This window comes from Cotesia glomerata, linkage group LG8, assembly GCF_020080835.1.
Source record: "Cotesia glomerata isolate CgM1 linkage group LG8, MPM_Cglom_v2.3, whole genome shotgun sequence".
Classification (NCBI taxonomy): Eukaryota; Metazoa; Arthropoda; class Insecta; order Hymenoptera; family Braconidae; genus Cotesia; species Cotesia glomerata.
Window position 1 is genome coordinate 7,159,493 of NC_058165.1, and position 27,705 is coordinate 7,187,197.

At 31.4% G+C, this 27,705-nt stretch overlaps 2 protein-coding genes across 2 annotated transcripts; both read right to left on the minus strand.

The window, feature by feature from the left end:
• Positions 1-3,822: 3,822 nt before the first annotated feature.
• Positions 3,823-5,136, minus strand: LOC123270860. The gene has a single exon (XM_044737005.1). It carries the CDS (start codon positions 5,134-5,136, stop codon positions 3,823-3,825), a length of 1,314 nt encoding a protein of 437 aa, XP_044592940.1.
• A 12,406-nt stretch (positions 5,137-17,542) lies between these two features.
• Positions 17,543-18,435, minus strand: LOC123270228. The gene is made up of 2 exons (XM_044736195.1): positions 17,722-18,435; positions 17,543-17,672 (listed from the first exon to the last, which is right to left on the minus strand). The coding sequence occupies exons 1-2, from the start codon at positions 18,429-18,431 to the stop codon at positions 17,666-17,668; spliced, it is 717 nt and encodes a 238-aa protein (XP_044592130.1). The 5' UTR covers positions 18,432-18,435; the 3' UTR covers positions 17,543-17,665.
• Positions 18,436-27,705: the final 9,270 nt, after the last annotated feature.

The following is a 27,705-nucleotide window of genomic DNA, read 5'->3' on the forward strand; positions in this document are numbered from 1 at the left end:
TCAATTCAGAACGATCACCCATCGTTTTAAAGCAAACATATGAAAAGAAGAAATAAAAAAAAAAAACTAATCAAATTTAAGTAAAATTAATGACAGCAATTATTATTGTATAGGGTATTCCATGCCAAAATCGAACAGTTTGAGAAAAATTTTTTTTATTTTTGTTATATTTTAGTATCCGTCAAAAAATTCCTTCAGGTAAATTTTTAGATTTTTTTAAGAGAATTGATAGAAATAAGTAAAGAAGAAAAATTTTCAGAAAAATCAAAATATGTATGATTTTCAGAAAACAACTTTGGCATTTTTAAACTAAGAAATAACACAGAAAAATTTTTCAAAATAAATTTTTATTTTTGGTTTATACATGAAAAAATAATAGAAAAACAAGCCCACGTTTTTTATTTTTTTTTTTATTTATTAAATGAGAAATAAAAAATTTTTTCCTTTTACAAAAAAATACAAAATAATAAAAAATCTAAGCAACAAATACGATTGTATATGATTTTCGGAAATTAAAAAAAAATTTTGTTATAAATTTAAAAATTAAAAAAAAAACAATTTTGGAACGTACTTGGTGTGCATCTTTGTGTACTTCAAATTTTTTCAAGTTCCAGTAGATAGAATTCACGAATTTCATAAAAAGTAAAATACTCTGCAACCACGCACACCAAGTACGTTCCAAAATTGTTTTTTTTTTTTAATTTTTAAATTTACAACAAAATTTTTTTTAATTTCCGAAAATCACATACAATCATATCGGTTACGTAGATTTTTTTTTTATTTTATATCTTTTTGGGAAGGAAAAAAAAATTTTTTTAATAGTCTTGTGAACGTGGCCTTGACGCGATTTTTTTTTTTTTTTACAGTAAAACTGTTTTTGTTCAGATTATGATAGCTTTAAGGTAGTTCTTTCCCAACCTATAGTTTATGCTACTGCTGTCTTCGTCACGCGCTAGTGTTGCCTCTCTTACGGGCTATTGCTCACTTACTTCCACGCATGACTTTATTTGTTTACTTTACTAGTTTATCAATGATTTCTCAAAAACTATGCGGTAGGGAATCCCAGAATTTTGTAGGGTAGTTATACATATATTAATCTAAGTAATATTAATTTTTCGTGAAATTCTTAAAATTTCTTCAATACAAAAATAATAAAACTTCGCGGTTTTCTCTCTCTTTTCCCATACCGCCTGTGTAAAAATGTCATTTTCAATTGCAATTATCTTCGGTTAGACGTGGTAAATTGTTTCTAAATTTTAACAGGGTGTGTATTATGTATTTAACTACTTCTATACGGAGTTTGGGAGATTTCTTGAATTTTTGCTTTTTGGGCCTAACTACCTTAACCGCTAATTTTTTGAAGTTTAGCTATTTGGGGTGCGGTGCGGTTAAATTCGATTTTATAAATTTTACAAAATTGTCAAAATTGACGTATCGACTATTGTTTTTCTTTTATTATTCTGTTTTCAATAAAAAATATAAAATATTATTGTGAAAATATCGGATCACTTCAAATTGTTGGTTGAACCACAAAATTTATAGTCTCTTAAAAGTATGAGCGATAGCTCATTCGATCCGGAAAATTATTCATCCATTTACTGACGCCAACAACCAAACTCTATTACAACTGTATGTCCATTGCCGTTCAATCAAAGTTGTTAGAGATCGATGTCGATAGAGAGTCAATATGTTCGTCGATTATCTTCAATGGGAAATTTACTGCTGAAGTCCAGGTCTTGATATCTTTATCGAAATGCTTCTGCATCACGCGATTAATGACAATAAGGAAGAAATCAAATTCAATTTCGCGTTTTTATATAAAACTATCAATAACATTGAATCATTTTGAATTAGTAATCTGCTGGCTGTGTGATAATTTGGGAAACTTGTACCTTCATTACGAACAGAATTTGAAATTATAATGATAATAAAACATGCAATTAAAAATATATTGCTTATATACGTATTATTCAAACGTTACGCCAAGATTGATGCTTTTGAACTCTAGAGAAATCGCAAAAAGCGACTCGCGTTTTTCTTAAATCTTTCACTAATGGGCAGCCCAAATATACAGAGGTCTTGCCAATACTAGCTTGCGGAATCTAGGCTGCCATCGCATGATTTCTGTTATTTATGTTTATTGACGTTGATTCATTTAATGATTAATAAAAAACTTTCCTTAATTATTTACTTTAATAGCGTAAATTCCAAACCATTAATATAAGATATTTTTTAACTTTAGTTATTTCAATAAATCTGAAACTATTTATATTACATATTGATACTTTTTCAAGTATTACTCGCCTTTTTTTTTTAATCATCAAAACAAATAATATTTAAAATAACTTATATTTCCACAAATAGCTTATACTAATCTCTTCAATTATTAAAAATTTTTAACAATTAACGAAATACTTAAATAAATAATGTTAAAATAAGTGTACATGTTTGCATCATAATAAAACTAAACATTCAGGCAAAGAATACTTATTCATTAGAATAATCATTTCTCCTAATTAATAAGTAATTTTTAAATAGTAATTTTAATTTATTTTTTATAATTACAATAAACAGAGCTTTGTGCGATTATTTTTATTACGAATGAAAAAAAAATACATATGGGTGATTCTCTGTAAGGATGTTTTTTGCTGTCCCAGGCATTTTTTGATGAGAAAAATTGTTATTTTGTTACTAAAAAAAATTTATTACGAAAGTAAAAAAACATTTCTATTTGGAGCATTGAAAACTAAAATGAAATAAATTTTGGTTTTTTTGCTATAAATTCGTAAGCCACCGAAATGTCAGTCCCCTGGGCTGTCCCAGTCCCAAAATTAAAACTTTAAGATTAAATTTGAAGTTATTCGTCAATAATATGTAATTTGGTCCATAATTTTTATAAACTTAATTAGTTAACTAACAATCTTCTTCAATAAAAAGTACCGAAAGTTAATTTGTTTCATTAAATTCATTAAACCAAAGTTTGTCCCAGGCATTTTAAGATCAGTCCCCTGCCAGAAGTTCAAAGCCAAAAAAAAAAATCCAGCGTGTTATTTTACCTTTTGCAAGGTTTATGAGGATCTAACTAGGCTTGAGTTAATATCCATAGGGCTGTTAGCGCTTTATCGGCATTTTATTTAGTGTCAAAGCACCGTTTGTGCTGGAAATATGTGTCTGGGCCACTTCAAAACTCAGTCCCCTGGCAGCTATTTTTATATATAATTTATTTATAAAATTGGATCCATAAGTCTTAATGTTATTCTAATTAATGTAAACATTCATTGAGAACTTAAAAAGTTGAATGCATTGAAATAGTTTGCTTGATTTTTCTCAATTTGATACAAAAAATCAGTCCCCTGTCATGTTATATGGTAAAAGATACAGGGCGATTCCGCGGGAGACGATTTTTGACATAAATTTTTAAATCACAGTATTTGTTACTTTTTTTTATACCAATTTTTTTCAATTTGAGGAGGGTGCAGGGCCGGATTTAAATTTGTGCCGCCCTGGGGCACTGAAGAAAATGCCGCCCTATGACTTAAATTTTATTTTAATAGTTTTGATATCTTATTTTTTAAGAATTAGAATAACTAATTGATTGCAGGAAATTTATTATGTATTATATATTATTTATTATACATTATGTTTTATTTATATTTATTCTTTATTTACTCATATATTATATATTATTTATTATATACTATAGTAATATAAAAAAATATTTGTATTTTTCTTAGAATTATAAATTTTGCACTAAGAACGACGTATATTAGTATTGCATTATTTTTTTCACAGACAAACTCGCCTAACTTTTTGAATTGCAAACTAGTCGATTAAATCTTCACAATCTAAACGTTGAAGCACATCTGATTCTATGCATAGAATAGCTAAGCTATTGAGTCTATTTGCACCTATTGTAGAACGTAAGTAATTTTTAACTCGTTTTAAACAAGAAAACGATCGTTCTGCGCTACAGTTTGTTACGGCTAAAGTTATAAATATTCGATAAGCAATTTCTACGTTTGGAAACTCAGTGTAAAGGTCGTTTGAATGCAGAAGTTTCAGAAGATCAGAAGGTGAATTTTTTTCCATCTTTTTTTCGGTGCAATGAGCATGTAAGTGCACAAATTCGTCTTCTAGTGAGGACTCAAGATCTGAACAATATATTTCTCTTAAACGTTTAGCTCGTTTACGAATTTCCCTATTATCTAAATCACCAAATTCAATGATAACCGAGAATTTTTCTTGAATCTTTTCATATGCTGTACATCTTTTACGCAATTCAGATCCCAGATTGTCAAGAATGACATTAAAAGTATTAACTCTAAACTGGTCTCGACCTGACAGCTGCACATCTCCATCTCGTGTTTCATCAGCATATAATTTTCTCTTTCTTTGTCTGGAAACTGTTGTTTTATAATCTTGAATTTCTGAAATTTTTAAAGCATTTTTTTCATAGATTTCAAATTCATTTCGCGTATCAGCAACGACTTTGATCAAAGTATGATAATCATCGATTACATCAGCGATGCTACAATCAATTTTTTGCAATCTTTGGCTTACAGCATTAAATCTTGAGAGTAAGAAATGCCAAAGTATCTGCATAAATGCTGTTTCAAGTCGCTCCAATTGAATTCGAATACCTTTAGCTTCTTGCCGTGTAATTGCATTTTCTTCGATATCTTCTTCAAGAATAATCAAAGTTTCAATTATTTCAACAAAATGTTGATTAAGTGCTTGAACCGCTTCATAACGAGCTGCCCATCTGGTTGCAGATAAAGATTTTAACGCAATTCTTTTTTCAGTATGAGACTGTAAGACTTCCCAGCGATGCGTCGATGCAGTAAAGAAGTTGTATAAAGTTTGTACTGTATTAAAGAATGACGCAGCTTCTGGGGCGCATTCTACTGCGTGAACTCCAACTAAATTCATAGAATGAGCAGCACAAGGAGCATGTTCTGCAAGATGATTAATTTCATGAATTCTTGCCTGTAAGCTCGAATAAATCCCTGATACATTATTCGCGTTATCATATGACTGACTTCGACAATCTGCGAGATCAAGATAAAAAAACTCAAGAACAGATAATACGGCAACTAGCAAATCTTCCGCTTTATGTCCAGAGTTCTCAATAAACATGAGAAAACGTTCAACAGGGGTTCCATCTTTTTTCACATATCTGATAACAAAAGAAAGTTGGTCCACGTGAGATATGTCAGGTGTGGAATCTACTATAATTGCGTAATATTTCGCTGATTTTACTTCTTGAACAATGATAGCGGATACCTTTTGTGCTAAAAGCTAGATAAATTCTTCATAGACAGTTTTGGATAAGTAACTTATATTGCCAGATCCTTTATTTCCAAATTTTCTAATATGTTCTTCGAGAAATGGGTCAAAAGAAGAAAGAAATTCTATCAGCATCAAAAAGTTGCTATTGTTTGGTGAGCCAAATTTCTCATTACTACCTCGGAATGGAAGTCCTCGAGAAGCTAGGGCTTTAGTGGCAGCCACTACTCTTCTTAAAACATTTCTCCAATACGAGATTTCTGTCTCTGTTTGAATAACTAAGTCATGGTCTATTCTATTCTTAGTATCTGACCTTTGCTTAAGTGTTAACATGCATTTTTTATGATTTTTAGAGTTTTCATGCTCATTAACACGAACGTGTTTTATGATTTATTAAATGAACAGTTTGTTACATACTCATTTACTAACTGAGTAAACAAGCCATGGACGTGGAACTTTTTCACCGTTAATAAGTCGTCTAACAAATAGTGATTCTGAAAGCCGTCGTGAAGTCCCGTTGTTGTAATCACGTTTTGTACCGGAAAAATTAAAATTTTTATTTTGTTTACACCCATAGGTAGCTACATGATCTCTAGTAAAATCGTTTATTATCCATTCTCCTGGATCATCGCTTATCACGAATAAGTTTTGAGATGCAACCTCCTCTACATTTATTGTTGGAACTGTAGCTTCAGGTTAATCTTCATGGTTGATATTCTGTGGCAGCGAAGGAGTCGTGGTACTGTTAGTACTATTACTCGTAGACGGAGTCTGTTTCGAAGTTGAAGTAAAACGTGCATCACCACCTGTCAAAATTTACCATCGTTCGATTTACATCATTATTACAATAAATATCGATTGCTCATACCGACAACAAAATCATTATGATATTCTGTGAAATATGGAACTCTCGCGACAAACATTCATGATCCAAATTTGTACAATCTTTATTCATAGATTCTGATTGCTGGATTACACATTCTTTCTTTTTAAAAAAATCATCCAACTTAGGAGTTTTACTCAAAACCTCTTGCTCCTTTTTACTTTTGTCCAAAGCGCGTTTTCGGTACTCATATCCACTTAATTTTTTGCGTCCATCAGCCATATTCAAAAATTAATTTCAGATTTATGCTCAACAAAATTGAAAGTCTTTGCAGGTTAGATTAATCTATTAAGTATTTGCAGTTTAGATTAAACGTCAAATATAAAAGAAATTATATTGAAGAAACCTAGTTACATTTGTATACTGACTGTAGGTGGCAGCATGTGTAGCTGACAGTTGATTTGATTCAAAAATATAAAATTGTTCTTTTTAATTAAAATTAATTAGTGTTATTGGATAATTCTCCAATTTTAGAAAAATTCATTAATCAATAAAAGTTTCTGTTATCAAAAAGACATACATAATATGAAAATATTTTTAATTCTTCAAAAAAACTACATAAATTTTTCAATTCCAGAAAATAAAAATATCAACTTTAATTTTTTCAAACCTTTATGGAAATAAATTAATTAAACTATTTGAATAGTTTTTACTTAAATTTCTTATATTATAATATACAAAATTTTAATTTGATACATAATACTTAAATTATATTTCTTGAAAGATAAAATGTTTATTTAAAAGAATTAGTTAATTATATATTGTATAGAAAATTTTTTCCCACTTTCCAAATTTTGCTGTCCTAGAAAATTTGCCGCCCTGGGCACTAGCCCCGACTGCCCCTAGTGTAAATACACCACTGGGAGGGTAAGAGCATTTGTGTTGCACGAACGTCGAAGTCTAATTTGAAAAGCAAATTAGTTTTGATAACTGCTACTAAAAAAAAACGTAGAAAAGTTGCAAAAAAAGTAACGCAAAAGTTACGCGTTTCTGATGTTTACAGCGATTCTGAAGATGAACCTTAAGTCTGATAAATCGCCAACTATTCCAAACAAATAATTTATTTTAGTTGCAGAGGAAAGTGCTAATTAGCGATACAGCATCTATGATCTCATATCTTTAATTTAAAGTTACATGGAAATGTTTATATTTACTACAGTGAGACGTGTTGCACCCGCGATAGTTTTACGTTGCACCCGCGACTGGATAAAAAGTGAATAATTTATAACATTTATTTCTTTTAATAATTTTATTTAAATTAATAATTAATTTGTTTTGTATTCTTTTAAAGAATGTAAAAATAATTTAATAAATATTCCATAATTAACAGACTTTTTTCATTCTAGCTTCATGACCTTTAATGGTGGGCCGATTTCGTTGCACCCGCGATAGCACTTTGAACCTCTCCTGTGTCTATTTAGACATTTTATTAAATGTTTTTTATATTAATTTTTGTAAAACAGATTACAATGTAATCCTGCGACCAGTCATTTCTTTAAAAAGAGTTTTTATTTTCTTAGTAAGAAGCCTTGAGTGAGTCTAAATGTTGCACCCGCGAGTACGGAATCGCCCTACACAAATATCGAAAAAGCAAAAATTAATTCGGCTATTTATTATAACCACATAATTATTATTAATTTTCACTGAAAAACTGGTATTTTTATATTTTCGATCATGAAATTACGATAGACTATTTTCAATTTATCATCGATTAAAGATAGTTGAAAAAATTGAAATAATTATGAATAGTCGATCTGACAAATGTATGATATCGATGATCTAATTAGCAATTTGTCTAACTCCTTATTTTTTATAGGGTGATTTTTTAACATTTTGATGTAGCCATAATCGAATTATAAATTATTTGAATGATTCAAACCTAAATATTATATCTCTATTAGATAATAATGATATTAAATGGTTTTTTAAAGTGATAATAAATTTTGAACTAATTGTTTTTTTCGTGCAAATAGAAGATTCTTTAAAATGGAGTTAGACAATTTGCTAATTAGAACGTCGATATGTGATGTTGATATGCTACAGTAGAATGATTTTTTAGTGAAATTATTTAGAAAAATGACAAAATTTTTTGGGTTATATAACTGTATCCACTGTTAAATAAAATCATTAGTCTTAAGACTAACCCTGATAAAAAAAAAGTATTGAGACAAAGAAAAAAGTATTGGTTTTCTAATCAATCCAATACTTTTTTTTATTCAGGGAATAATTATAATTAATTATAAGCTTTAATTTACTATTTTTTTCTGTTTTTAGTTATATTATATTTTTTTAAGGATTTTAAAAGAATTGGATAAATAAAAAAATTAGTTGAGGACAGCATATACCGAAGAGAAGATTTTAATTTTCACGAAATCTCGCGATCATTGGCACCCGCACCGGAGACGCTTATCTTTTTAGTGTAGTGCTGACTGTGAGAGGAATAAGGTCGAATGTGACGTCATTTTGTTTTTTATTTTATCTAACATGGTTATTTAATAATTTTAACAAAGAACAAAAGTGAATCAGTGCATTGTTGAGCGATACGTAATAAAAAAAAAAAAAAGTGAAAATTAGTTGTGAATAAGTAAAAAGTCTGTGTAAAAAAAACATTATTATGTGTGCACATTGGAATGTATACATATTACTTATAAGTAACAAAGACGTAGATTCTCTTAGTGTGAATAATTGACTTGAAATTCTTTAAAATTAACTTTTAAGAGGAATTGACATATAACAAGTGAAAAAATATGAAGTGTTACAAGTGCCGAGGAGAAATAAAGTGTAAAAATAAATTCAACAAATGGTGGATCAACGCTGGCTAACGTTAAAATGTTTTTATGAATTATCAAACAAGTTTAAATTAAGGTAAATGTTTCCGTATTATATTTCTATATTATTTATGCATAAGACAAAAAAGCGTAGGGTGTTTGAAAATACAAAAGATTGAGTTTCCAAACAGTTGAAATTAAACGTATTAAACGCGTCGGCGATTGTTGAATACAATAAAAAAGGAAGAGAGGTCTCGTAGTGAGAAATTTAGTATCCATTGTTATATTGATACATTACTTTAAGTCAAACTGTTACTAACAACTGATATGTGATAGTCGAGAAGGGTGAAACTTAGTTGTTGAGATATTTTTGTAGAGTGACCGCGAGATGGTGACACATGAAAAAATTTTATGAAGAAATTTGAAAAATAAAGCAACGCAAAATCTATTTTTACAAAATTATTTGAAAAAAAGAAAAAAAAACGTCAAATTAAAGAATAAACCAAAATATGATTTTCCAAAATGAGTGTGAATCTAGCCGACATCCGAAAATTGAAAACTTTAACAATCGATATCTTCGTGAAAATATCGATTAGCACAATTTTTCAAAGTGATAATGGCGTGTATTTGAATTATCTCTCATAATAATAAAGTTAGCCGACATTTTTTATTTTTTTATTTTGCTTAATTTATTAAATTATAACTAAAGAATATTTTTTAAAAATTGCACTTATAGTTTTTGAAGTTTTTAACAAATGAAAAAAATTTTTTTTAGTAATAATTAAAGCCTTGAACTCTTCTTTTGTGAAATAAATAACATAAGTTCTTTTTATATTTTCATGTGTATTACAGTCATCACTATTATTACTTAAATTCATTGATTCATCTGCTGTAGTGCTGTTTACACTATTAGACGATTGGTCCAAATTGATTCCTTTACAGTTAAACAGCTTACGTTTCAATTCATCTCTGTCATCAGTAACATAAGCATAAAGTGAGTGAGGAGTGATTAAATTGTGAAGATTACCGGAAATTTTTTTCCAAATAAGATTATTTTTATCGATAATACTGCCGCTTCTGGAACACACAATTTCTTTTGATTGTTCGACAATTGCTTCAACGATCTTTTGCGATTCAATCGCTGGAGGTCTGCCACGTTTAGACATGATCGAAAGCTTACTTCTGAAAATGGAAAATAAAAATTTTAATTACTTATAAGTTTTACAAAAGTATAAGATAACATAGATAATTAAGTATATCATCAAAAATATTTATTGAAGCTTGTTAGACTTGTACAGCGGATAATATATTTTTGAATTAATTTCAAAATATCTCAAGCAAAATTATTATATAATTGAACTATTAATAAAAAATATTCAACTTACCCTTTCAATTTTAAATGGAAATTGTTTACACATTTCTCAAAATAATTATCACTAAACAATAGATATAGTCCCAATAATATACACATCAAGTGTCAAATAACAAAAAAACAATCTTTAAAATCAATGCGTCTACGAAATTATAAAAATAAAATATTTTTTAATCATAAATCTATAAAATTAATTTATAAAACTTTAATAGTTGTGTTGTTCTTTAAAACATAAAAAATAGTTATTTTGAGAACCATCACAATGTATAAATTACATTGAGGTTAGGTTTACATGCTTTGATTTATCAATAGTTGCATTAACAAAATTCAAAACCATTGAATGTTACTTCAGAATTAATCCTGTTAATTTTAGAATAATTATAATTATTGTGATTAATTTTTGATAATCAAATTAAAACTTTACTATACATCAGAAAATTTAATCCCCAAATGGTAGCAGTTCGAAGTCAGCTGATCACCGGGTACTATTTTGTTGCTGGCACCTTTCCAGTGTATTAGTGATACTCCGGGCAGCAACTAATTATTAAACACTTGTTAGCCTTGGAAAATCTCGGTTCAAGTTAGCATATCCCGGAAAATTATAAGTAATTGTTCGAAATCAGTTGACCGCCGGGTACTATTTTGTTGCTGGCACTTTTCCAGCGTCTTAGTGATACTCCGGGCAGCAACTTATTCTTGCACCCTTTTAAGCCTTGGAAAATCTCGGTTCAAGTTAGCATATCTCGGAAAATTATAAGTAATTATTCGATATCAGCTGATCACCGGGTACTATTTTGTTGCTGGCACTTTTCCGGTGGCTTAGTGATACTCCGGGCAGCAACTTATTCTTGCACCCTTTTAAGCCTTAGAAAATCTCGGTTCAAGTTAGCATATCCCGGAAAATTATAAGTAATTGTTCGAAGTCAGCTGATCACCGGGTACTATTTTGTTGCTGGCACTTCTGCGCAGAAATAGTGCTACCGTGTATAGCAACAAAGTATCAAATGATTTATAAGTATTGAAATTTTGTTTTCAAGATAGCTTATAGTCGTCTTTTTTTTTTTTTTCAATTACCAGTTTGCAGCAACAAATTAGCAACAAATTCATGCTTGATGACCAATGGAATATGCATTATTTACTATGTTTTCCTGCTATCTTTATATGAAGTTAGCAGTTTTCGCGATTTCTAGAGATTGTTTTGAGCAACAAAATCGCGATTTTAGCAACAAAAAAGCTACAAATTTTCGAGTATTTTTTATTGAATTTTGCTAATTTACCCCTGCTAACTTGATAGAGCTTGTTATTACATCAGATAATGAAAATGATGATCTTGATGATTCAGAAAATCAACCGGAATTTGAACCATCATCAGTCGAGAAAGAACAAAGTGAACCATCAGATGATGAAAATCCTGATAAAAAATTACAGTCATCTAAAACCACGTATGAGTATTATCTAGGAGAAGTTTCATTTTTAACCGAGCGAGTAGCAGAAAATAATTTGATGAGCATTGATTTATTAAGAGCGGTAATTAGAGAATATATGCGAACTGATTTAAGGTGTAATTGTCCTATGGAATTTTACGGAGGTTACCGACAAAAATTCCGATAATATAGTTGGGTATAAGAAATGTAAAGTTAGAACCCACGGAGCTAAATATCTGTTTCAGATTTTAGAACGAGATACGGAATATGTTCAAGTCGATGTATCAAGTAGCAAAGATCCAGATTTTGATCATGCATCTCATGACGAGCCGTTTACTCAAGTTAGAGGACCAAGAAGAAGACAGTTGCGTGAATTAACTAAATATCGTTCTAGTTATAGTATATATCAAGAAAATTGTAAAAAATATGCTGATGAGAAGCAAACAACTGGTTATACTGACAAGGAATTTAAACTTCAGACAATACAGAAAATAAACTCCGAAAGAAAAGTTTTGAATCGACAAAAACTTCGAAGTTTAGACATTCAAGATTTCGTTCAACAATAGATTGAGGACGATAAATACAAAGACAAATTTATTCTAACGGTTCAATTTCCGCTATCAATAATATTATTCACCGAACGTCAGTTGGAAGTGATTAATCCAGCCATTCCGTATTAAACCGATTTACGACGATCTCAGTAATGATAATTTACTTTCAAGATGTGTAGGTGGATTCAATCAGAATAATAATGAGAGCTTCAACCAACTAGTGTAGAAAATATGCCCAAAAACCGTGAATACTAGTTCTACTATATTTAATGAAGGTACAAATTCATTATTAATGATTATGGATACCCTAGGACTTAATTGTGGGTCTAATTCCCATCGGTATGCTGAAAAATTGAATGCTGCACGTGTGAAAGTGGCAGATCAGCGCGCCAACGACAACACTCGGGAAGGCAGAATGCTTCGTAGGCAACAACAAATTGATGTTTTGGAAACTTCCACAATGGCTGAAGAACTATTATATGGCCCAAGAATAAATGACTCGATGCAAGTAATTTAATCATTCGTATTTCTGTACGTGAATCTAGTGTGAAACTTTAAACGCATTTTTCTCAAAACTATGTTTTTTGAACTGGTGACAACTGTAACTCGAAAACCGCTCAGTAGATTTTAATAAAATTTATACAGCTTTTAGAATACATAATAAACTCGGGCCTGATCGAAGGATTTTTTTTTTTTTTCAAAATTTCGATTTTTTAAGACCAATTAACTGTTGATTTTTTCCCAAAAATCTAGACAAAAATTTCCTGAGGCCGCCATTTTGTTAATTTTTGAAAAAAAAAAAATCTTTCGATCAGGCCCGGGATTATCTATTTATAAAACTAATTTTTTTTATCCGATTGATTTTAGATGAATCTCCAAGGACTTATGATTGTCACCGCAAGAACCTTTTTTTGGAACTGGGTCAACACAGACAGCTATAACTTTGGAAATAAAATTTTTTTTTTTTTGAAATTTTCGTGACTTCAAGTTAAAACATTGTATAATAATGCCATATTACTACTTTTGTAGAATAACATGATTTGATAGCAAAAAAAAAATACTGAAAATTCTCATTTTTTCGCGCCTCTGACTACCCCTAACCCCTTAACTAAGGATAAAGATACAGCAGAGAATAAAAGAAAATTACTCGAAGAATCATCGGATAAATCGAAGAATGAGTTGGAGGATCTCATTAAAGATACTGACGCCATGAATTCAGAAAATTCAACTGATTATCCTAGTGAAGACTCGGTCAAATTTAAAGTTACTAATGCTATTTTTAGCAAATCACCGTTTTATGTACGTTTTGCTAGTTTCGTGGATGAAATCCAAAAATCATTGAACTCAACAGAAATCAATCTAACAGAGACAACTAATAAAAATCGTAGTCCAGAGTTTCTTCAATATCTATTAGAAACTTTTATGCCATACGCACCTATTTATTTCGGAATTATGCTAGACTTAATCGACAAAAATATTTCCAGAGTGTCAAATGGTTATGTAGAATCTCATAACAAAACATTCAAAGAAAAAATTTTGAACGGAAGAAAGGATTTGACTGTTAGTGATGCTGTTCGGCAAATAAAAGGTCATAATAAGTGTTTACTTGCTGAAGAATATTTGTTTAAATTAAGAAGTAACGATAATGTGGGATATGTGAAGTATCCACCTACAAAAGATTCCGCGGCAGATCGTAAAGCAAAAGAAATATGGGCAAGATCACAAGAAGAATATAACTTAGTCAAACCGAGAAGAACACGTAGCCGATATCTACCAGGTCAAAATATTATAAACGTAGATAAAAAAATTGGCGCAGCTGAAACGGATAATAATATGAAATCTAAAGACGCCAATGTAAAAAAGGGTCAAAAAAGGAAGTTAGATTTGAATGAAGACAACGTGAAGAAAGTGAAGCGCAATAAGACAAATACTGTAATTGTCACAAATAGCTCAAATGGATTCGAATTTTTAGAGAACGGCTTAGTTAATGACATAAAGTATTACTTGAAATCAAATTCATCTACTCTTAACTTTGCACATTACTCAGCTAATGAGCAAGTATTCTTCTATCTCAATAAATTCGTGATAACTCCTCTTCAACTTCATACGGTAGCTGATTATCAAGAATGGGTTGATGGACAAATTATAGATACATTTGCATCTACATTTATGACAGAATGGAATGATATAACTTTTATTTCTACAGATTTATCAAATAAAGTCCTGGGACGATTTTCACAGATGAAAACAAACCAGAAGTTTGCAATCCATAGCCGTAGTCAAGAAATAGGAAATAAACTTCTCTTACCGTACTGTTTAAATTCGCACTGGCGACTGCTGATTGTAGATATAAAGCAAAAACAGTTGACTTTATTAGATCCTCGTTTAAACAGTACAGATACGGATAGAGTGAAAGAAGCATTTGTATCATTTCTTGGACAATGTTTCGTTACGAGTCCATTCCGAATTTTGAGAAATATTGATTGGACTCTGAACACTGGACCAACTGAAAGACCATATCAGGAGCCGACTGATATAGACAATTGTGGAGTCTATTGCATGTATTATTTAGAATGCATTTACAAAAATACATCTTTCCATGATAATTTTAACCCAAAACAGTTTCGAGAAACTATCGCCCACCAGTTGATCTTAAAAGCAGATAACGCTCGAGAACTTTGCTTGTTTTGTGCAAGAAAATTTGATTCTGCTGACAATCAATTAACTTGCAGCATCTGTAAACGCAATATCCATGAAATATGTAAGATCAGTGAAAGCTGCCCATTAGACTCAGAAAATATATATGAAAAAGTCAGCCACAACTCTCGAAAAAGGAAAAAAATTACCCCAAAAGCTTCAAATTTATCAGTATATACTTGTAAGTTATGCAGAAAATTCATAACTTGAAATTATAGGAACATAATGATTAAAATTATGAAGATCATCTTCGTAAATTATAATTATCTAACTCAATATAGATACTATTTTTACAATTTTTATGATAATTATTATTATTTTTGTAATTCATACAAATAAAATTTTGTTATTAATCAAAATCACAGGTTTATTTAACAATACAATTTTATCCTTACACTACAGTGTCCCCCCCCCCCTAAGATATTTTAGCTTTGTCGCAATTTTTTCATTAGTTACTAACAAGGGAAAAAAAGACAGCCTGTTATATCTTAGAAAGGAAGCACTGTACTTGTATAAATTTTTGCATGTTATAAATAAATAGATAGTAACCGACATTACTTTTTTATAATATGAAAAAAAAATTTAGAGAAAAATGCCATTAATCAATTAAAATATGACATTATCTATAAATAAATAACTGAAAAGTTTATAAATTTTATTACTTAACAAATCGCCTGAAGGTCTGTGAGCGTATCTGCATTATTTGCAAAGTTAAGAGTCACGAAAAATCGAATAGCATCGAAAAAAAAAATAAGTTTTTATAAACAAATGCGCATAAAAATAGATTAGCAATATCTAAAATTTTTTTAATAACTCATTTAAAAGATCGTTTAATCATTTAATAAAACGTTTTTTTCCATCTTTAATTGTTTACAACTTTTGCAATTTTCTATGTGCTAATACACGCTGGTAGCACATTTTTCTAGTCGTGATTCCGGATCCAATGAGCTTACACACATAATTTTAATAGCAGTATCTCAATTTTAAACCATTTTGAACTTGTCGACTGGGCTAGTACAGGGATAAGTCACGAGCGTGAGTCCGGTGGATAAAACGTACTGGAACGTGTGAGTAGAGATAAGGTAAAGTCTCTTGAATTTTTTGGAGATTTTTTTAAAATTGTTAACAGGGTGCACGGTGATGATTCAGTATAAGGGTGAGTCAAGGGGGTGAGTCCGATGAATGAAAATTAGTGGAACGCGTTAGGAAACTTGACAGAAGGTCTCTTGAATTATCTCATATTTTTTTTTAATTGTTAACCGGGTGCACAGTGATGTTTTAGTATAGGGGTGGGCCACGGGGGTGAGTCCGATGAATGAAAATTACTGGAACGCGTTAGGAAACTTGACAGAAGGTCTTTTGAATTATTTCAGATTTTTTTTAAATTGTTAACATAGTGCTCGGTGATATTACAGTACAGGGGTAGGTTACGGGGGTGAGTCCGGTGGATGAAACGTACTGCCACGCGTTGGTAGAAATAAGGGAAGGTTCTTTTGTATTTTTTCAGAATTTTTTTAAGTTGTTAACAGGATGTACCGTCATGTAGCAGTATAGGGGTGGTTCAAGGGGGTGACGAAATTGGGGGAAAATTTTTTTCATGTCACTAAGTATCGTACTTAATTTTTATTAATCATCTCCAAGTCAGCCCGTATCGTATTTTATTTTTTTTTTATTATTTTCAATTCTTGTTATAGTTAACGTTCGAAACTTCTTGTACATATTATAACGGTTAATTAATAATAATTTGACTTAGATTATTGTATCAAAACGAGTCAATACTTTAATTTAAAATTTAAATGCTCGACAATGTACAAAAAAATTAAATTATTTATGTAAGAGTAATAAATTGAAAATTAAATGGAATTTAATGTGTATTTTTTTAAGGGAGGGGTAAGGGTTTCAGCGTAAAAAAAAACACTTTTTTTGTGATTTTTTATCTCAAATATCGATTGAGCAATTTCATTCAAACCTTCTATACATTATTGAGCATAGTTTTGACTATGTTCTGTAAATTTTTCATGCAAAAATATTAAACCATTAGCCCGTGACAGAGCTTCCCCCAGGACGTCTTGAAAAAAAAAAAACAATTTGCGGTGTTCACTGTAACTCTGCCGGAAATTATCTGAAAATGAAAAACCATAAAAATTTAGTTAAATTATAAACAAATCTTCCCCCCAACGTTCTCTGATTATTTTTTTTTTAATTTAAAAATTTTTGGCGGCCATCTAAAGTGTGAACCGTTATGTTCGACTAAAATTTCCGCCATTTTGTGGGTGGGAAACACCCTTAATGTTGAAAAAAAAATTTTTACTAAACGTAGGGGGGAGGTATTTTATATGAAGAAAATGTGTACAAAGTTTGAAATGAATCGGTCGAGTAGTTTTCAAATGGCAGTGAACACGGACTTTGAAAAAGTAGTTTTGAGAAAAACGCGTTTAAAGTTTATGAAGCAAAAAAGTGAAGAAAAAAAATTTTTTTTTAAACACACAGAATCATCAATTCCAGCTCCATACAGCACACATACTTCAGCATTGACGATGTCTTCAGCCTGTTTTTTTTCAAGTCTTCGTTTTATTCTGGCTTCTTTGCTCTGCTGCACAGCTTGGAACTCGGCCCTATCAATGCGATTGCTGTCCGTAGATGATGCATACTCGTGAGCGCTTGGGCCGACACTGACGTCCATGTCAGACAGAAAAGTTAGAAGAGCACAGCACATTCATTGAATGTGCATGCAGCTACATAAGATGCAAATTTAACAATTTGTCTGCTGCCAGATAATTTTTTCGGTGCAATTCTCCAAATCAGCTGGTTCAAACTTTCGTTGGCATTTTGAGTAAAACCTCCAAGACACCTTTCTAGAAGTTCGTCTTTACTCAAATCTTCATAAATCGGTTTGATCGCTTCTATGACATCTTGTGGAAGTGGAGTGTAGTCATGATTGAAATTTTCCACTCCTGTTGTGGCCAAAGCTTTTTGATATGAACACCACGAGTTCTCACCGCTCATGCACTTATGGTGTTGAGGGTAATCGTCTGTTGACTGCTGGTGGTAGAACATTGCCCAGACTGCATTTTTCATTCCTTCTAAAGAATCACAATTATGTCTGATTGCTGCTCCGTAGTATCGACTCAAATTATCAATGACTTTTCCAGTGAGCTTTCCTTTGCCACCGAGTAATTTACTTTGTCTTGTTTTACCAGCATTTTTTCCGGTTTTTACAACTTTATGTTCAACAGTTTTATTTACTAAATCACGTAGACGTTTACCCATTCTTTTTTGCACGTGACCTACACATTCTTTTTTATGTATAATAAAATTTTCACCATAAGGTTTAGCTTTTACTAAATTGCCGTAAGTTTTACTATCTCCGTCTCCAATATAGTTGCTGATTTTCGCTCCGTATTTTTCTTCTGATCGGCGAAACAGTTCGATGACAGCATTTACTTCCATGTTACCTGATAGTCCGGTGTGATTTGCTTGGCATTCATCTTTTCCAACATGTTCTTCGTACCAATCTTGAAATTCATCAGTATTTAATTGATTTCTCCATAATTTGCAAGCCTGGCAGTGCGAACTACTTACGAAAATATCGATAACTTTTCCAGACCAATATCCAATCAAGGAAGTGACGCCAAAGGAAGAGCTAAAGCCTTGCTTCTGCCACGTGCCGTCACCAGAAACGGTCAAAGTGTCTGACTCCGAATTTGCACGTGTTAGCTGTTTTTCTTCGTCTGCGGCGGAGACAAGAAATTTCTCAGCAGTCGTTTCGATGCTGCAGCAAATAGATTTCATGAGATCCAAATAAGATTGTTTTGATAGAAAACTACCTACTATGTCCATAAGCCCGCAAAATTTATTGCAGCCTGCTAAACCCAAACCTAATGTACGCATTACAAAGGCAAAACGAGTGTTGATTTCATAGCGATGACCAGTTTTCTCACTCGACGGTATTGGTAAATGGCACCGTGTAAAAAGGCCTATTGCCAAAACCCGCTTTGAGTAATTAAATTTTTTAACGCCAGATGTCAAGTACATCACCGCCATAAGAATACATGACCCGTTTTGAGTAGTGCTGTTTTCGACCACGAGGCGGTGTCTTGCAATTGCCACTTACCAATAAAGCGTGGATCACAATTTGTACATTTGACTTGGATTTGGAAATAACCTGTATACCTGCTCGACAGCTGCACTGCAATCCCAACCGCCCGTAGCTGTTAGAGTTAGAGCGTTAAAGGCCCCGAGACTAATTAAACAATAACTTCAAGAATATTGCTTAGATCGGATTAAAGTTTTGAGGACATATTCTTGAAATGTTAAACAATAAGATAAAACAAAAAAAAATCGATTTTTCGAAAGTGAAAACCCTTACCCCGCCCTTAATGCTACCGTTCGACGGGCTATAACTTCGGAACTAGTCGTTCTACAGTCTTCGACCAAAAAGATAATTTTGTAGAGAATTTAATTTCCTATAAAACCCATAAGAAGGTTTTTTGAAAAAAATTTTTTTCAACATATATATATATATTAAATTAAATTGATAAAAAAAAGTTTCTTTTTGTTTAAAATATAATTTTTATGAATAAAACCTAAATTTATAAAAATGCAGATGTAGTTTTTCGAAAATTGAGTGAATTTTATGTATTTTTTAAGTAAAGTAAGCTTGTAAACTAAATATACATCCGAAAAAAGAATCTTTTATTTAGAAAAAAATTGATAATTTGGTAGGAAATAAAAAAAATTGAATTCTGAAAAAAAGCAGTTGTAGATTTTGGTGTAATAAAGGCCTGCATTTTTTTATTTATCCTAATTTTTTCTTTTTATAATTTTTATTGCTTGCCCAACGTTCTAGTGATATTTCAAAAAAAAAAAATTAAATGCAGGTCTAAATTTATTTAAAAAAAAGGTTAGTATTCAATTTCAGATTTTTTTTATCTGAAAGTGTTGATTAGAGCATTCGTCAAAGTTTTATTTTCAAAATTTCATCACGAAAAAAAAATCATATTTCATTAACAAATAAATGCACTTTTAAGTATTCAGAAAAAGAACAACTGCTATTTTTTTAATTTAAAAAAATCGATTTCCTGGCTGAAATATCGATTTTAAAAATTTTCGATTGTCGGTTGTCGGCTAAGTTCACATTCATAAATATGTAGATTTTGTTTACTTCTGGAAACTTTAAGAAAGCATTTTTGAAAAAAAAAAATTTTATTGGGAATTGACATATTTTTGCCTGAAACGTGTATATATTCAGAAGAAAATTTTCCAATTCGTGTCTAGTCTCCATGCAAAAGTATTTGACTGAAAAAAAAATCACTTTTTGATGTATTTTTGTTAAAATAAAAAAAAAATTTTTTTCAAAAATGTAGTCTAAATAAATCTAGTGATATGATCATTTGATATAATTTTAAATTATGTAAATAGCGCGATAATTTTCACGTGAGAGAAATAAGATTAGTTCTTAAGAAAATAATAGAAAATAAATTTGAATTAAGAATAGTGTAAATAATGTACCTGAAGTTCAGAACGTTTTTTTATGAACGAAAATCAAAAAAAAAATTTTTTTACTCCTGAAACTGAAAATGATTTTTCAGTTTCAAGAAGAGACAGTGAGCCCTATAAATGATAGAATGGCTCCTCAAAACACAAAAACTACCCCTCCAGCTACCCCAAACGGTTATGACATTGTAAAAAAATTCAGAAAGAATCCTTCCGAGGGCCCTTTGAAGCTGGCGATTTTTTGTAGGCCTCCTACAACACCCTCACACAATATAAAAAATCACCAGGCCATTAGCTGCCCCGGAACTACCCCTTCAGCCACCCCAAACACTTATGACATAAAAAAAAATTTGTAAAAAATCCTTCCGAGGTCCCTTTGAAGCTGGCGATTTTTTGTAAGACTCCCACAACACCCTCACACAATGAAAAAAATCACCAGGCCCTTAGCTGCCCCGGAACTACCCCTCCAGCCACCCCAAAGTTTTACAAGAATTAGAAAAAAATTCAGAAAAAATCCTTCCGAGGGCCCTTAGAAGCTGGCGATTTTTTGTAAGATTCCCACAACACCCTCACACAATATAAAAAATCACCAGGCCCTTAACTGCCCCGGAACTACCCCTCCAGCCACCCCAAACACTTATGACATAAAAAAATTTGTAAAAATCCTTCCGAGGTCCCTTTGAAGCTGGCGATTTTTTGTAAGATTCCCACAACACCCTCACACAATATAAAAAATCACCAGGCCCTTAGCTGCCCCGGAACTACCCCTCCAGCCACCCCAAAGTTTTACAAGAATTAGAAAAAAATTCAGAAAAAATCCTTCCGAGGGCCCTTAGAAGCTGGCGATTTTTTGTAAGATTCCCACAACACCCTCACACAATATAAAAAATCACCAGGCCCTTAACTGCCCCGGAACTACCCCTCCAGCCACCCTAAAGTTTTACAAGAATTAGAAAAAAATTCAGAAAAAATCCTTCCGAGGGCCCTTTGAAGCTGGCGATTTTTTGTAAGACTCCTACAATACCCTCACACTATTCAAAAAATCATCAAACCGTTAGCTGCCCCGGAACTACTCCTCGAGCCACCCCTAAAGACCTGTTACATTAGAAAAAAATTCAGAAAAAATCATTAGAAGAGCCCTTTGAAGCTGGCGACATGCATCGTAGTACTATTACAACACCCTTATAAAATATATAAAGTCATCAGGTCGCTAACTCTTTCGGAACTACCCCTTAGCTACCTTAAAGACTTAGTCATTTGAAGAAGAAATTAGAAAAGATTCCTCAGGATGGCTCTTTGAAGCTGCCGAAATTATAAAAAATTATTAGACTCTTCACTTTCTTAATAGTGGCCGTTTAGCATTTTTTTTTTTCGTTCAGAATTAAAGTTGATCTTTATTATTGAAGATTCTGTTATTATGTGATGGTGTTAGCCGAGCCAAAGATTTTAGAAACTTGCATGTTGAAAGACCATTGCATTAGTTATTCATGCCATTTAATACAATTTATTTTTTATATTGCTTGTTTCTTAACTCTTTGGTCGTTGCCCAGGACACGCCACGAGGAGGCCACCATATTTTTAATAAATGATACTAGTATTTACGGCGTTCGATCGGTATGCGTCGATTGAATAATACTTGTCATACTTATATTATTTATCAAGTGTCCCACCCTATCTTCTATCTCTATTTAAAGCTATTTCCGATTTTCATTGACTGTAACTGTTTCTTATGACATGTATGTACAAACTATTTTTAATTATATCTAAATATTGATTTGAATAAATAATTTTTATGTTTTAATAACAAAAGAGAAATCTTCTCTAATGACTATAGATCTTTTCCAGGTACTGATACTCTCTACAGAAGGTAAGTGTTTAGTGATATTATATCTTTATTATCATATTTATTATGGCTATTTTTTTTTTCAAATTCGGTGGTTAATCAGGTGACTACAGGGTTAAGGAAAATACACTCTTAGTCGCATTACTGCTGACCGCATTATGAATCAGGTACGTCTCGAGTTAACATTTTATTCTTTTCAAAAAGTTGTTTTACTATTCTTAATTGTTAATACCTACCAAACCAGTACCAAACCAGTATTCTTGGTCGCATTTCTGCAGACCGAATTATCAATCAGAGACATCTTTAGTTATTTTTTTGTTTCTTTTAAATAAAATAGTTCGAAAGTTTTTTATAGTTAATACCTACGAAAAGATAATTCTTGGTCGCATTATTGCTGACCGTATTCTTAATTTATAGTGTTTCTGTAATTTTCTAAATATTCATCTATAAGGTAAAAGCCCCAATAGATGATCACGTACCAGTTTATGATCACTCTATATATTTGAATATCTATATTCATAAATATAGGTATACAAATACATGGAGTGATCATATACTGGTACATGATCATCTATTGGGACTTTTACCTTACAAACGAGCTAATTTTTCGTGCTCAAAACTTTATAGTAAATAAAAATTATTGCACGTATAATTAAGGCACGTATAATTTATTCTTGGTCGCAGTACTGCAAACCGAATAATCAATCAGGGACATTTATACTAAACTTTTTTGTATGCAAATAGTTGTCTTCTTATTTATCAATATTAATACCCACAAAAACAATTTCTTGATCGTATTTTGGCTGACCGAAATATAGAGAAAGTTTTTCTTTAGACCACTAATTTTTCTTTAGCATACACGGAAAGAACAAGATGACACTGGATATCATCCTAGATTATACTCAGTGGTATCTGTAGCAAAAAAAAATTTCAAATAGTAGCTAGTATAATCTAGATTATACTGAGTGATATCTGGATTATACTCAGTAATATCTGGATTATACTCATTTTTTCCGGATTATACTAGTTACTATCTGAAATTTTTTTTCACTCAGTATAATCTGGGATGATATCCAGTGTCATTTTATTCTTTCCGTGTACACTGCCCATAGAAAGTTTCAAGATACGATGAAAATTTATTAAAATAATTATTAATAGTAAAATAATTTGAGAGGAAAGTCAAAGACATGTTTGTTCACTATTTGTAAAGTAACATCGCATTTTCTTTATAGATCAAGTTAATGTGTTCATGAATCATATGTCAATCAAAAAATAAACATGAAGTTTTTCCGGAAACTGTCTGTCAGTAGTGTAGATAAATTCTATATTTGTAGTCGCTCAATTTGTGACTAAATCTTGTTTCAATTCAGCTTTGTAATGTTTTTGAAACTAAATTCTTGACACAAATTAACAACTTTGTTCAAAATCTTCCACGTATCGTTCACATAAGAAACAACTGAAGCTGTCGTCTGCTATACTTTTTTCATTCAGGAGTTTTTTTACTGCGTCTTTACATTTATTTTTCAAATATCTCTTTACACATTTTGTATGAATAACACGATGGCACAATCGACATGTGGTTTCTCGCTGTTTATTTTTTTCATTAATGCGTGTCCAACAGTATAAACATTTGTTTGCTACAGATTGGGAATTGCTTAAAATTTCCTCTGCCATATGTAATCGATATTTTTCCGGAGCGAATTTCTCTTTAAACTTTTCGTTTTTAAGTATACATTCCATGTAATACGTCACATATATCCCGCAACTTGCATCATCGTTCTGATATGGCCGATCCTTACGGGATGATGTGATTACCCATTGCACATTATCTAATTTTTTCATGCTTGATTCCTTTTGGCAATGCTTGAAATAATCCGTTAGTTTTTCCTGAACACGCTCCATTTTTTCGCCAGTATGTTCATATGGATCTAACAGCTCTAAACTTTGATTTTTTGTATCGATTACAAGTAATCTCCAGTGACTGATAAATACATATGGCATCAAAATTAAATTTCCTAAATTTCCTGATGAACCTAATATTTTCATCTGTTTATTCCATCGATTCTCTTCTCTTCTACCTAAAATAGAACCGCCGATATCGGTTGGCAAATAAGTGATATTGTCACTATCTTTAATGAGGCTTGCAATGTAGACATCTATTGCTTGTCCATCTACCCAACCTTTCTTGTCAATTACTGAGTGCATCATCTTTAAATTAATATCATAAGTTTTAAATATTGCAACTCGTTCCTTGGCAAATTCGAAGTGAGCGATGTTTGTATTCTCAGATTCATGATTTTTGTAGTAGTTTACATCACTAATAAGACCGTTTTTCATTATTTTCATTTGCTCATTTTTTACTTTTTCACCTAAATTTTTGACATTATCTTTAGTATTAACTTGCTTGTTCTCAAAATTTTCAGTTTCAATGCTATCGTGATTTTCACAATTACTATCAACATCTTCAACACTGCTTGTATTATTTGATAAATTTACCGTTTTCTTATTAGAAGAATCTTCTTTAGAGCATTTTGAGGTACGATTTGTTGGATTTTCGAAACTTTCAGAATCAGAGGAGTTTCTCGATACTTGCTCCGATTCAACAGTTTTTTTCTTCTGGTTCAGTGGTATGAAGCCCTCTCCTTTCTTGTTCTCAGTTTTATTCTTTGTAGAATCATTAATAATTTCTTCACTACTACTTTCGTCATCTACTGGATGTAGCATTTTTTTTATATGAGAATATTTCTTGCGGCGTTGTTGGATAATGTTTTTTTCGTTCTCAAGAATTTCAGAATCGGAGGACTCTACTGATTCGCTCTCTAAATCATGAGTTTCACTTTTATTCGTGACATTTTTCGTCTTTTTACACTTACTTGTTTTTGTTTTTTGTCTGATCTTTGCATCTTTTGTAATTGTTTTACTTTCAACTGTAGTTTTATTTCGTTTGACTGGAATTAAGTCTTTTCCTTCCCTGTAAGTTATTTTTCTCTTTTTTCTTTGTTGTTTTTTTATATCTGATGCTTTTCGGCCCCATGGTGCATGAACTAATGGATTAGACGCAGGTTCAGGATCCCTCAATATTTCACTGATTGCGATTTCGGGATTTTCTTCTCTCAGTGATATTCGATTTTCATTTACTCGGAATTTAGCAGTGTCTATCAAAATCTGACATAAATTGGTTACCGACCATTTACTAAAACTTTTCAACATCGAGTGATTATATTCACATATGTAATCATTTACAAAACTGTTGAAATTCAACGACATTTTTAATTTTGACGGACCTTTCAAGATTTTGGTGACAAATGGTAACCATGGAACAAAATGTTTCATCAAATATTCACCAACATCAGGTGCATACAAATCATTAGATACTTCGTCGGTCTGCTCCTCTTCATTATTTACAGATGTTTTCCTCGCAATCCAATTTGGATTTATTTTTTTGTGAAAAAGAGATTGTATTTCATCTGGACAATCACTTTCGTATTTGTTTAATATTCTGATATTATTTTGGAGTTCTTTCCCACCGACTGATAATTCACTGGCTTTCGCTAAAATCTCTTTGATCATTAATTGGTTTTCCTTTATTAGGTTCTCCATTATTATTACGCTTTGTCTTATTTTTTTTTTCACTTTTGTACAGCATTATTTTGAACAGATCATTGATTATCATTTCAATTTCTTCCAAGTCTCGACACAGAGTTAACAGGGTTATACTTTTTAAGTAAAAAACGTGTGCCTTTGCGTTAAGAGAATATCGGTCTAAGTCCGATGATATCTTTCTCATAACTGAATCACTGCAACACATGATTATCGACATATTTGGTAAAGGATCTACATGTGTTATATATTTATACACAACCTCTACATGTTTTATGACAGATTGTTTATTCCATGTCTTCACTATACTCTGAATCAGCTGCCACTGCCAATCAACAATCAATACATTAAAATAGGGCCATCTACGTGTCTCTTCAAATACAAATGTCTTAAATTCTATCCAGAATTGGCGCAAAGACATTTCTTGATTATCCATGGTGACCAATTCCGCGATAGGTACTTTTGATTTTGTACCTTCATAGAGCAAGGCGTAATACATAATATCTCCAATACCTAAAAATTGTGGTACGACACAACCAGCCAACGTTGTACATACGTACAGAACTACAGGCAGAGAAGATGCCTCAACAATTGCAAGTTGATTTTTATTATACATATTTATCTTCAATGGCAAGCCAATACTTGGCATTGGGGAATCACTTTCTTTACTCAAATTAACATATAATTTGACTATCTCATGATATTCTGTACAATACTCATCTGACTTTCGTTGTTGTTTGTCTTCTGAGCGATTTTGTAATAAACATTCATGTCTTTTACTTTTCCAGTATTTCCTCTCCAGAACATATCTTCATTAGTCGTTTCAATATCTTTATAATAAACATCTCGAACTGAAGATATTTTTAAAGTTTCTTTCATTGCTGCTCGCTCATCACCTCTTACGTGTGCAAATTTTCGGTTTTTTGTTAGAGAGCAATGAAGAGATATTTCTTTATCAGATGAACAGTGAATATCATAATATCGATTGTTACTTATTAGCTTGAGAAATATATCATATCTATAATTCGCTTCATGAGCCTTATCTTTACAAAATCCATATAGTACCCAGTGGTTTCCTTTGTTCTCCCGAAATGTTCCCTGCAAAAAAAGAGGACAGCAACATTTCCACGTAAACATGAGTCTTTTAATTTCTTTTCTCGTTAGACTTTTATCTATCTTTTCGTTTTCAATGCTTTTTGCTTCCACCAAACTTTGTCCAATTTTGATTTTATATTCTGTCTTTATATCATCTTTTGACTTTTCATGAATTTTACGTTTAGGGTTTGGCTTTTTTCTTTCATTCGATCCAGATTGTTTTGCGGTTTCGGAATCTACCTCACTATCATCTTCCGATGATTGAGGTGATTCTTCCGTCGATAATTTCAGTTTAGAATCGTTTTCGCTGCTCGACGAATCTTCCACGCGTTTTGGAGAATTTCCTTTGTCACTGTCCTCGGAACTTTGAGAGACTTCAGTTTTATTAGATTCTGATTTTTCGGAATCTGATTCCTCCGATTTGTTTTTTTCTGCTATTTTTTTATCGCACCTGAATGGTTCAATCACTTCATTATCATCATCTTCCTCAAAATTATAAATTTCATATTGCGCAGGCTTTTCTAACATTTCAGGGTTTAAATTTTTTTCAATGGAATTAGAAACTCGTGCTTCAAGTTCCTCACTAGGATTAGTGTCGTTAGACTTTATTGGCTGGACCGGTGAATTGGTTTTATCATGATCGCATAATTCTTTCGAATTCGTTATTGTGTCATCTTCAAGATTTAGTCT